The sequence below is a fragment of the Spodoptera frugiperda genome, chromosome 25, assembly GCF_023101765.2.
Source record: "Spodoptera frugiperda isolate SF20-4 chromosome 25, AGI-APGP_CSIRO_Sfru_2.0, whole genome shotgun sequence".
NCBI lineage: Eukaryota > Metazoa > Arthropoda > Insecta > Lepidoptera > Noctuidae > Spodoptera > Spodoptera frugiperda.
The window spans coordinates 20,885,180-20,896,656 of record NC_064236.1 but is presented as its reverse complement, the minus strand read 5'-3'; the positions used below and the strand labels follow the sequence as shown (position 1 = coordinate 20,896,656).

At 35.1% G+C, this 11,477-nt stretch overlaps 1 protein-coding gene across 1 annotated transcript; it reads right to left on the bottom strand.

Annotated features, from left to right (window-relative positions):
• Window positions 1–3,428: 3,428 nt before the first annotated feature.
• LOC118275718 (piggyBac transposable element-derived protein 4) lies at window positions 3,429–11,201 on the bottom strand. Its single transcript, XM_050704540.1, has 3 exons — window positions 10,675–11,201; window positions 5,785–5,811; window positions 3,429–5,711 (listed from the first exon to the last, which is right to left on the bottom strand). The coding sequence occupies exon 3, from the start codon at window positions 5,385–5,387 to the stop codon at window positions 4,236–4,238; it is 1,152 nt and encodes a 383-aa protein (XP_050560497.1). The 5' UTR covers window positions 5,388–5,711; window positions 5,785–5,811; window positions 10,675–11,201; the 3' UTR covers window positions 3,429–4,235.
• Between the last annotated feature and the right edge of the window lie 276 nt (window positions 11,202–11,477).

Sequence of the window (11,477 nt, the reverse complement as noted above, 5' to 3'; positions counted from 1 at the left end):
TAAAATAAAACACATTATTATTAATTTGGTTGATCGTTATCTGCCAAGCCTTTTCCCAACTATGTTGGAGTCAGTCTAACCAGAAGCAGTTGTTTTACATGGAGTCACTGCCTACCTGGCCTAGTGTATTTGGATAGACAGACTTAAGAGTGGGATTCATGGATGTAAACCGTAGGGTACAGCTAGTAATTAATAATAATATAAATCTTACCTTTAAATTGTTCATCCTTATATTGGCAGCTCTCTTATGAACTGCTCTTTTTAAATTGTCCCATTTTAATTTAAGCTGACCGACATGACGTGGTATTTGACCACTTTTCGAATTAAATTTGTTGGTTAAAGAAATCCACGATTCCTCCTTAAGTTTGTTGGTGGCAGCATTGGTCTCTTTAGTAATTATTACTGGGTGGCTTTGTATTAAATCCACGAGTATAGAAACCTCATCCTTGCTCATAGCCTTCTTTGTTTTCTGTAATATAAATAAGTATTCTTGAATGAGGGTTTACCGAAGCAAAATGTACAACTTTGTAGAAATAACTCATATAAGATGTTATCTCTAGGTACTCACCGGCGTAATATCCATTTCAGACAATAACTTCTTTTCAAACGAAGTCGTAAACAATAACACCTTGTAGGTTGTGGAGTATGAAGATTGAAGAATACGAAAGTCTCTCACAGTAGAAATATATATAATTTATTTTTATACACAGAAGTTCATAAGAGTTCAGCACAACACAAGTATAGTTTGTAGAAGGAGTGAAAGATTAGACGAGAACAGATAGATGAAAACGATAGTTAGGAAACACAGAATAACTGGGATGTTTGCAGAAATGCGTGTTGATTGCTTTTACGCATTAACGCGTAAAAGATGTGCATCTCTGGTGCGCAGGGTGCGAGCCAGTCCCAGCGGCATCCTGGGCATTATTGCTGATAGGCTGGACTGCTGCATAGTTAATCGTTGCTCCAGTATCTCAGCTGGATTGCTGAAGCGATGATTGATTGTGTTAGTTTTACTATAATTTGCTTGTGTTGTGTATTTGTCATGTGAATTTATCTGTGTCGCTAACATAGTTGTAAGGTTCATTGTTACTAACACTAATTGAGTCACTGTTACTCGTAATAAAGATTATTAAATTAAATTAAATTATACCACGACGATTCGTTAAATATAGGAACCGGGCATAAGACTTTAAAAGATTTTCACGAGCTGGCGTTTCATGACATTAGCAGTGAAGAGATAATAAATAATAAAAAATCATTTTCATTCACCTATTTATGTAAATATTACTCAGAGTTATTAGAGACAATACTAAAATATATTAAAAATATCTTCCAAATAAAGTAAAGAAAAACATATTGGATGTTGTAATATATTTATTTGAAAATCGAGTCTTTTTGTTTACATATACGTATTTTAACATAATTGTTTTTTTTTAGTTATCAGGCCATCTTTGGCAACTATCTTGTTATTGAAAAAATCTATCGACCAACGATTATCGCACTGTAAAACCATTGCTGTTGGTATTTTCTCCGAATACTGCAACAGCAACATCATCATTTTGAATGTCAATGTCTTCAAAGTTCATTGGCATCATATCATCTACTGATAATGCAATATTATGCAATGTTACACATGCGCATATCACTGCTACAACTGTCTCCACCTTCACACCCATTCCCACTTGAAGACAAGGAAATCTTCTTTTCCAAACGCCAAAACATCTATCCACAGTATTTCTTGTTTTAATGTGGCTTTTGTTGTAAATTTCTTGTAGGTTTGTATGTGGAGACAAAAATGGTGTAAGTAAAACACTGCTTACTGCATACCCGCTGTCCCCTAAAATAATCCCCTTTAATATATCAGTATTTAATCTTTGCTTAATAGTACTGCTGTTATAAATGAAACTCTCATGTGTACTGCCTGGCTACTAGATAAAAAAATTCCAAGTTTGGCCCTGTGACTGCTTGCACATTGATTGAAAAATACCCTTTTCTATTTCTATAAACTTCTGAAGATAGTCCTCCTGGGCTTCTTATTTTAATATGGGTGCAATCAATACACCCAATTACTCCAGGAATATGAGCTATTTCATAAAATGTTTGCCTGGAACAAAAAGAAAAGAACAATTAGTACAATCATGTACATTAAAAAATTATATAAAAGGTACAGTTAAATGTATAGGCACTTACCTAAATTCACATTTACACACAACCCACAAAGAAAGTACTTACTTTACTGTACTAATTTCACTTTCAGTGGATGGAAATTTTACAAAATCTTTTATTTTGTTTGCTAATAGCATAGAAATTTGGGCTATGATCCGGGATACTGACTGCTGGCAGACATTCATCACGTCTCCATCCAATTTCTGCAAATAAAGAACGACATTCTATTAACATAAAATCGTTTATTTAATACTTATCTTACCTAATTCAGTATAATTCAATAAATAATATCTACTAAGCACTAAACTGAAAACTCCCTGTTGCGTAGTAGCGTAACGACATCAGTACCATTATTTCAGGGGCAAACGGTAATCCCCATTTTATAGGTTTTCTTAAATCGGGCTCCAGCAAAGGCAAGATAATGGTTTTAAAGGATTCAGGCGTAAATCTGTATCGTTTCACGTCGAATTCACGGATGGAGTATTTTCTAAAAGGATCAGAGTAGTCACGTAAATATCGCCCAGGTCCCACTTCTCTGTTTCTTCTAGAAAATTCAAAAAAATCTAATCTCCGAAATCAGACAATTTGCTATTAATGCAGTGAAATTTAAATTAACAATGTAAACAATAACAAAACATATGTTCGACAAAGATGGCGGACGTCATAATCGATCATAAGTAACAACTCAAACGTTCGCGTGCGACACCTGTCAACACCTTGTACGTTCACGCGCTCGATCTGTGTTGAACCGCGTCGAGCGCCCCATGCCGTTACCGATTCAAAGTGTATTTTCTAGCAAATTATTGCAGCTATAGCAAAGTAAAAAATACCAGTATAAAGCTGAATTATTAAGGAATCAAAATATGTACTAATTAAAGTACAGAAATCAATCACAAATGCATAAAAAAAAGTTGAACTTAACAGAACGGGCTAAATTCAAGTAAAATATTTGTTTGAACAAGTTTTAACTAAACGTTATTTAACTTTTATCATTGATTTACACTCATTGTTAAACTAGATTAAATAAGCTTTTTTTTGACACCAATATTATTATACTTGGAATAAACAGTGTAGCACAATAAACCAAAATAAACAAGGCATTCCCGCAGCAATCTGTTATCGCCTCGGATGACGAAATGACAGCAAGATGGATATTTTGTTTTAGGAATAGATTGATTTTTTTTTATTATTAAATAATTAAATTTAAATGATAGTCAATTATTGTAGGTATGTTGTATATTTAGGAAATAAAATATATATATATATATTAAGGCTTGTGATAAGCTTTAAAACATCCATCGATGCAAAGGTTCACGTCGCATTCCTCGTATTTCCAAATTGTCCTGGTCTTTTTAGGGCACATCCAGCAACAGGTATTTTTTGATCCAGTCCGAATTGGGAAATGGTTAGCTTCAACAATCGTTCTGGCCTGCGTCTTATGTCGTCGTTTTATTAATGTCGTCGTCTCTTGTCCCGTCGTCTTTGATTTCATATTCAAACATCGGCTTTCAGTCGTTAAGTCAATTTGTCTATGTCTCCTGAGTAAATCTTCCGCCAATACAGTACGGAACTGACGATGTGATATTTTCCGGTGAAAACTGGAAAATATCACAAAACAGTTAAATATCGCTGCATTATACAATCGGCGAAAGAGTTTTTTGTACCAAATTCTGTTCCTCAGACGTTCCAAAGGTTGAGCTGACAGGAATTGGTCTTTCCTATCAACTCCTCCCATGCTCCTGTTATAGTCGAGTACTATACTTGGTTTGTACGTCAGTCTGTTGTACTTGTCTTGTGTTCCGATTTGGAGATTATGGTATGTAGAGATCATACTAACTAAGTTAGCATCTCGCCATACCAGAATTGCCAAATCAGAACTGTACGTGGCCACTACTTCACCTTTTCGAAGTTCTGTCTTTGTCAAAGTCTTGATCGAGTCAGGTACGAATTCTCGGTTAAGTCTTAGTGTCCCAAAACAGTAAGTCTTTTGTTTTTTCAGGCTACGCAATAGTAATGGACTATTATAAAAATTGTCCATTATTATTGCCCACGGTGAAGCAGTGGCTCGATCAAGTCGTAAACAATTTTAGCAGTAGCGTTCGTGGGACGGTCTCCACTATCAGAAAGAAAGAAAGAAAGAGTCTGTCATTTGTCTCGTCATCAGTAAATCTAGTCGCCTCGTCCCCGACTAGTCTGTCATTTGTTTGTGAGTTCTGTACGTCAGTGTTGTGAGTAGTCGAGGTTGCTTTATCTTTTCCAGCGTATACAAAAAACTTCCAGAGATAGCCACTGGAAGATTCACACAATTCGTAGGTTTTAACTCCGACTTGTGCGGCCTTCGACGAAATCTTTTGTGCGAAATTTAACCTACCGTGCCACTTTAAAAGAGATTCGTCAATGACTATCTCTTGTGAAGGCATGTATAGGCTGGAAAATTTTGTATTAAAATAGTCAACAATAGGTCGTATTTTATTAAGTCTAGTCGTGTCCCGGCAAGTCCGATTGTCGACGAAATGGAGAAATGATTTTAACAATAAAAAACGGTTATAAGTCATAATTTTAGAAAAGTATGGCATAGTACCAAAACCATTGTACTTGAAGTAGGCCTCTTCCTCTGGTAAGGGGTAGAGACCTTGTAAAATTATGATAGCTAAAAAGCTAACCATTTCGTCCCTGTCAGTGGGAGACCAACGGTGAAATCGAGAATGCGGAGCTATTTTGTTTTGCTCACGCATCAATGCAATCTTTTGCTCCGCGTTCCTATTAGTCTCAACACACAGATGGTCAATAAAGTCAGTGTCAAAAATCTTGTCGAAAACGTCAATAGCTCGAGTCTGGTCAGTCACCTCAAATGTCGGTCCTGATGTACCCGTGAATGTCTCACGGCGTCCCAAAAAAGTCGTCCTGTCCTTACTCCAAGCGAAAGTGTAACAGTCGTCAGTCGTAATGTCACGAAGAGCTCGGTCATTCGCGTCGTCCTCCCTCCGTAACACTTCCGCTTGAAATAGCGTCAAGTCACTGTCACATGCGGGTTCAGCTGCAGCGTTACGCTCTTGTACAGTCGGGATAAGGCATTCGTCAACGTCAATGTCTATGTCGTCGTCATTGTCTGATAAGTCAGCCACATTCAACCAGTCGTTTATAAAATCCTCGAATTTTTCGTCGTTTGGACCTGAATTAAAAAATACTTTATAAATTTTTATGAAATGTAGAAACGGCATTAATAAGTATTCTGTTGTTTATTACCTACCAATTTTCGAGGATGAAGAGATACGAGGCGAGGATGATGTGGTCACGACAACTTCTGAACCAATATCTAGAAAATAAAAAACAGAATAGTAGTTTCAATTATTTATTTAAACTTATCTATTACTCCGATTCGGAAGAGCTTTGCGGGTATGGTCTTTTTTTAGTAGGCCTCAATATTACATATGGTATATTATTTTCTGTCGACAATCGACTTGGAGAACTGTACGGAGAGTTAGGGACAGTATCTGCCTCAGGCGTACCCATTCTGCCAAGTTCCACAGGCGCAGCTTCGTCAACTGTAACAAAAAACATTTGTATTATAAACCATTTTTTAAGTCTTATTATGACGCGGAGACAATCATAACTTACCGTATTCAATAACTACCGGGCTGCATTCTGCAACAAGCAAGATAATATATATATAAGGTATTTTCCCAGGTTTGCGACACAAAACACAATTGAGTTTCTTTGTTGTTAAGAAACAACATTTAATGTTTATTATTGTGTCGTTTTTATAATTAAATCGATATTCATTTTATACACAATGACAGTTACTTTTTTCATGACGTCCATAATAAACTTAAACTCCTCTCCACCAAAGAGTAAACTTAAACGTAGGTAATAACTAAAAACACTTAAAAACTCTAATTAATGAAAAATATAGTTTTCATTACATCTCCCCTCCAAAGAGAAAATAAAATAATGAGCGTCATTATAGATACTCTTCAGATGCAGTCGGGGGCTGGCGTTAGTTTTGAGATGTGGAAAAAATTTGACTCTGACTTCCTATGATCAGTGTTTACCCTGTAAATAGACCTTGATATTTTTTCTATAATTTTGTAAGGTCCAAGTTTTAATTCTTCAAGCTTCTTCCTATTGAGTCTGTTTCCATTCTCCACAAAAACGGTATCACCAATTTCGAAGTCTATATCTCTGCGATTTTTATCATAAATTGTCTTATTGTAATCATGTGATCTGATTGTATTTTCCAGAGCTTTTTTCCTAGCCTGGAGTAAATTATATTCTGTCTTCTTCTGCTTTAGCTCATTTGGTAAAATTGTTACATCTGTACCATAGAGTAGGTATTTTGGAGCATACCCTGTAACAGTGTGCTCTGTTTCATTATAATTCTTTACACAGTTGTGTGCTATAGTTGACCAAGCTATTTTTGTGTCATATTCATTTATCCTGCACCTGATTCTATTGACTAGCGTTTGGTTTAGCCTTTCATTTATGCCATTTGAGAAAGGACAGTTCACTGCAGTAAAAATTAATGAAATATTCTTTTCATCCAAAAAATTCTTGAATTCCTTTGAATTGATCCCTGGGTATTGGTCTGAGAGTATCAATTCAATCTCATCCTTTTCTGCACAGTTTCTTATCAGTTTAATGAAATCATTTGCATTTTGAGTGCTTGATGTTAAAATATATGCATACCTAGTAAAGTGGTCTGATAGCAAGTGTAAGTATCTCTTTGTTGATCTAGAACCGCCAAAACCTCCAATGGTATCAATAGAGCATATCTGAAAAGGTTTTGTCGCAGGACCCAAGTGGGACATCAATCCATATTTATTTTGCCCTCTTGATTTATTTTTTAAACATACTATACAATTTTCACAGATACTTTTTATGTTTTTTGACATGTTTTCTGCTGTATACACTGAGCTTATCATTCTTTGCATCTGTTTAATTCCTATGTGACCAAGATCTGTATGGACATTTTTCATAAATTCTAAGCTGAATTTCTCAGATATAATTATTTTTTCTTTTTTGTTTACTTTCTTGTAATAAACATTGTTCCTTATTTGTAACCTATCTTTTCTGCACTGTATATATTCATTGTTCATTTGATCTTTAAAGATGTCTTCTAGTGTTATTGTGTTAACTACTTTTAGCTGTTCCTCTTGGTTTTCATGGGGTTCGAGGACTGGATTCCTACTCAGGCAATCAGCTTCAATGTTATATTTTCCGGGAGAATATTTAATTTGGAAATCATATTGTGATAAGTAGTATGACAGATCACCTAATTCTTCATCTGTTCTACACCTTATGTTCATATTCTCCAGTGGCTTGTGATCCGAAAAGACAGTAAATTTCCTACCTATCAATAGATGTTGCCAGTATTTTACACATTCTTTAATTGCCAGGCATTCTAGATAAACAGCTTTCTTTCTTTTTTGTACTTCATTTAATTTCTTTGAGAAGTATGCTACTGGTTTCTCTTCGCTGTTTTCTTGTGGTTGTTTTAGGACAGCTCCCACTCCTAGTATACTAGCATCTGTGTATATGTGAATAGGTAAGTTTGGATCAAAGATTGTTAATATTGGTTGAGAACACAATAATTGTTTCATTTCTTCAAATGATTTTTGGCATGACTTAGTCCAGTTAAAAGGTTGTCCTTTTCTCAAAAGGTTATGCAATGGTTTTAATTTTATTGCTATATTTGGCACATACTTATGGTAGAAATTTATTTTTCCCAAAAATTGCCTCACATTTTTTTGAGTTTTTGGGGCTGGAAAATCTCTTATTGATATTAAGTTATCTTTTAGTGGCCTGACTGAGTTATTCTGTATTATATGACCCAAGTATTTAACTGAGTCTGCTGCAAATGTGCATTTAGAGAATTTTAGTTTTAAGCTTTCACTTTCAATTGCTTGAAATAGTTGTTTTAGGTGCCTGACATGATCCGAGAAAGATTTTGAGAATAGCAAAATATCATCGATGTAACAAACCGTGAACTCTGTTAGCTTATGCTTTCGTATAATATTACACATTATCCTCTGGAAAATGGCTGGAGAAGTTTTTAATCCGAATGGTAAGCAGGTCCATTGGTAGTGACCTTCTTGTGTCACAAATGCAGTTTTGTGTCTATCTGAAACACGCAAAGGTATAGACCAAAATGCTGAATTTAAGTCAAGTGTTGAAAAATATTTGCAATCTCTTGTTTTTATTATGAGGTCCTCAATAAGTGGAAATGGCTGTGATTGAGGTACCACTATTTTATTTAAGTCTCGAAAATCTATGCACAATCTTGATCTTCTGTTTTCATCTCTTTTAAATGCTAACGTGACTGGTGCTGCAAATGGGCTATACGATTCTTCTATTATATTTTTTTCTAATAATTTTGCTACTTGATTCTCAATTTCTTTCTTGTCTTCCATTGTGCAACGATATGGCCTTTTACTGCAATATTTTTCTACTAGGAGATCAATGTGTGCTTCATAATCAGTTACCTTTCCTATGTCATATTTGTCCTTTGCGAACACTGTTTTATATTTGGATATTAATTCATCAATCAATGCTTTTTCCTGATAGTCCAGGTGGTTAATACAAATTTTGAAGTTTTCTTCATTGAGGTCTTCATTGAAGTTTACTAAATTTTCGGCTTTTATTTCCTTAAAATCCATACTTCTTTTATTGACTTCCTTAGAATCAATTTCACCTCTTTGTATTGGTATTTTCTGACTAATTTCCAAGTTTTCATTTTGGACTAGATAAAATTCCTTTATGCAGTCTAGTCCTACCAAAAAATCATAATCAAAATTTTCTTTGTCTATTACAAAAATATTCATTTTCTTTTTCAAATCAAATATGGCAACATCAAGAGTAATCATTCCATTTGCCTTTTTGACGCCATTAATCGTTTTTAAATTAGTTTTGTTGGAGAGACCGGTTTCCTCATTTTTTATCTTTAATAATTTTGAGTTTATCAATGAGACGTTTGACCCCGAGTCATAGATTCCAAATACTTCAACATTTTCATTGAGTACTAATTTTATTTTGATCAATGGCGGCACTATTAGTTTTTTTGGTCTTCACATTGTAATTCACATTCTAATTCTGAATTGTTTATAAGTTTTATTTGCTTTTTATCCTTTTCAATATTTGTTTTTTGTTTAAACCAACAGGAATCTTCTGAATGATAGCGTATGCCTTTATTTAATTTTTCACATATGCTGCATTTTTCTTTAATTGGCTTTGTATCTTCTTTTTCTTGAATATATATTTTTTTCTTGTGACCAGATGTTCTAATTTGCCGAGTTCGTTGAATAAATTGCTTGTATGTATAATTTCTTCTTTGTTAAGTTTGTCTGTTATATAATCCGGTAAGCCTGCAGCAATTATGTCAATTAGGGTTCCTTCATCTATTGTTTTCCTTATTTCGAGCAAAAGTTTTTCCTTTTTCACTGCATACTCTAGTAAAGATCCTGATTGATACTTGAATGATAAAGCATACTTGCTAGATGCCCAACCCTTATTGGCATAGGTTTGCAAGAAACTTGATTTCCATTGTGACCATTCGGAGTGTAGACTAAGCTTTATCATCATGGAAGAATACCAGTCAGTGCATGATTTTTCTAGAAATAGTCGGAACGTTTCAATTTTTTCTTCATCTTTTAGTATGTCAAACCTTGCACATTCGTTTTCAAATACATTCATCCACTGATTTGCATTTGTGTTTTTTCCGTCAAACTTTTCAATTACAAATCTCTCCGCTAACTTTTTTACACTTTTCTTTTCCTTGCTTTGTTGACCTTCAACTAATTTTTCTAAAATTTTCACGACAGGATCTTCGGAATACTTTTTACTCACACAAGATAGTTGTTCCTGGGTAGTTTCCTCTAGAAATTGGTCCTGGAAAATCATGTTGCTGTCCTCATCGACATATGTTTTTAAAATATCCTCTGTAGTTTTTATCCAAACATTTCTGGTTTGATATCTTTTTTTAACGTATTTTTCACAGTGGCGAAGCTTTTCGAGGCTTGGATATGTTTGTGAAGCGATACTGCTTGATATTCTTCAGGAATTAAGTAAATTTTGTCGTCTTGCGTGGCAATTGATGTTATGGCAATAAAGTTTGACTTTCCATCTGTTGTTGGTTTTATTTCAAATGTAAACTTTAATTTTTCCATCTTGTTACAATAAATGTTGTTTTATAAGGTATTTTCCCAGGTTTGCGACACAAAACACAATTGAGTTTCTTTGTTGTTAAGAAACAACATTTAATGTTTATTATTGTGTCGTTTTTATAATTAAATCGATATTCATTTTATACACAATGACAGTTACTTTTTTCATGACGTCCATAATAAACTTAAACTCCTCTCCACCAAAGAGTAAACTTAAACGTAGGTAATAACTAAAAACACTTAAAAACTCTAATTAATGAAAAATATAGTTTTCATTACATATATTATGATGTAGTCTATCTCAAATAACAAATGAAAGAAGTCAGTCTCAAATAATTAATTATCTTACCGGGAATACTAGCCCCTACGGACGTCGACGCTTTAACCTCGGCTGCCTCTGCGTAGAAAAGATCTAAAAAAAAGAACAATTTATCATATATTCTACATTAAACAACAAGCAAGCTAAGGAGGAGGCGGGACGCGTGAGGGAACGACCTTCCTCACGCCCCAGCCGACGCGAAAGACACTCCGGGCGTCGGGGATCGCGTGACGATCTCCGGCCACCGTAAGTGCGGGTCTGCGGACGGCGAGCAAGGGTAGCTCGCCGCCCGACCAGAACCAGACCCGTGCGTGCGGCGCGTTGCGTTCCGCGCGCGCCTCAAAGAGCCATCAGACCACCACAGATGGGGCCCAGTAGGGCTGATGCTTAATCCGGAGCTGCGGACTACCTAGCGGGTTTACCGGGGCTCCGGCTCGACAAGCAGGAGTAGGAACGGGGTGGTTTTTAGTCAGTAAGAGTCTGACACTCCCTCTCGCTTTGCCCTGGCGAGAGAAGTCATTGGATGATATTCCCCCCTGAAAAAAAAAAAAAAAAAAAAAGTAGGTTTCCACCTATACATTACCATAACATTTGCCACAAGTCGTTGGTTATTAGGTAGAATTATAGAAAAGCACTTTAAGAACAAAATCATTCACAATCAAACGACTTCCAAGCTGTGCATTCTACCAGTAACCGATTGATTGAGATCAACTTATTACAGTTTGTCAGTTTTGTAGTTACAAGTGTCAATTTTAATTTTATTTAATTTTAAGTTCAATCCTTTTAAGAATGTTAATTTTACTTTTATAATATAATTTTATAAGTTCTATTCT

Coding starts and splice junctions, on each gene's coding strand:
- LOC118275718 (XM_050704540.1), bottom strand. CDS start 5,387: ATGCCGTTTCTACATTTCATAAAAATTTATAAAGTATTTTTTAATTCA.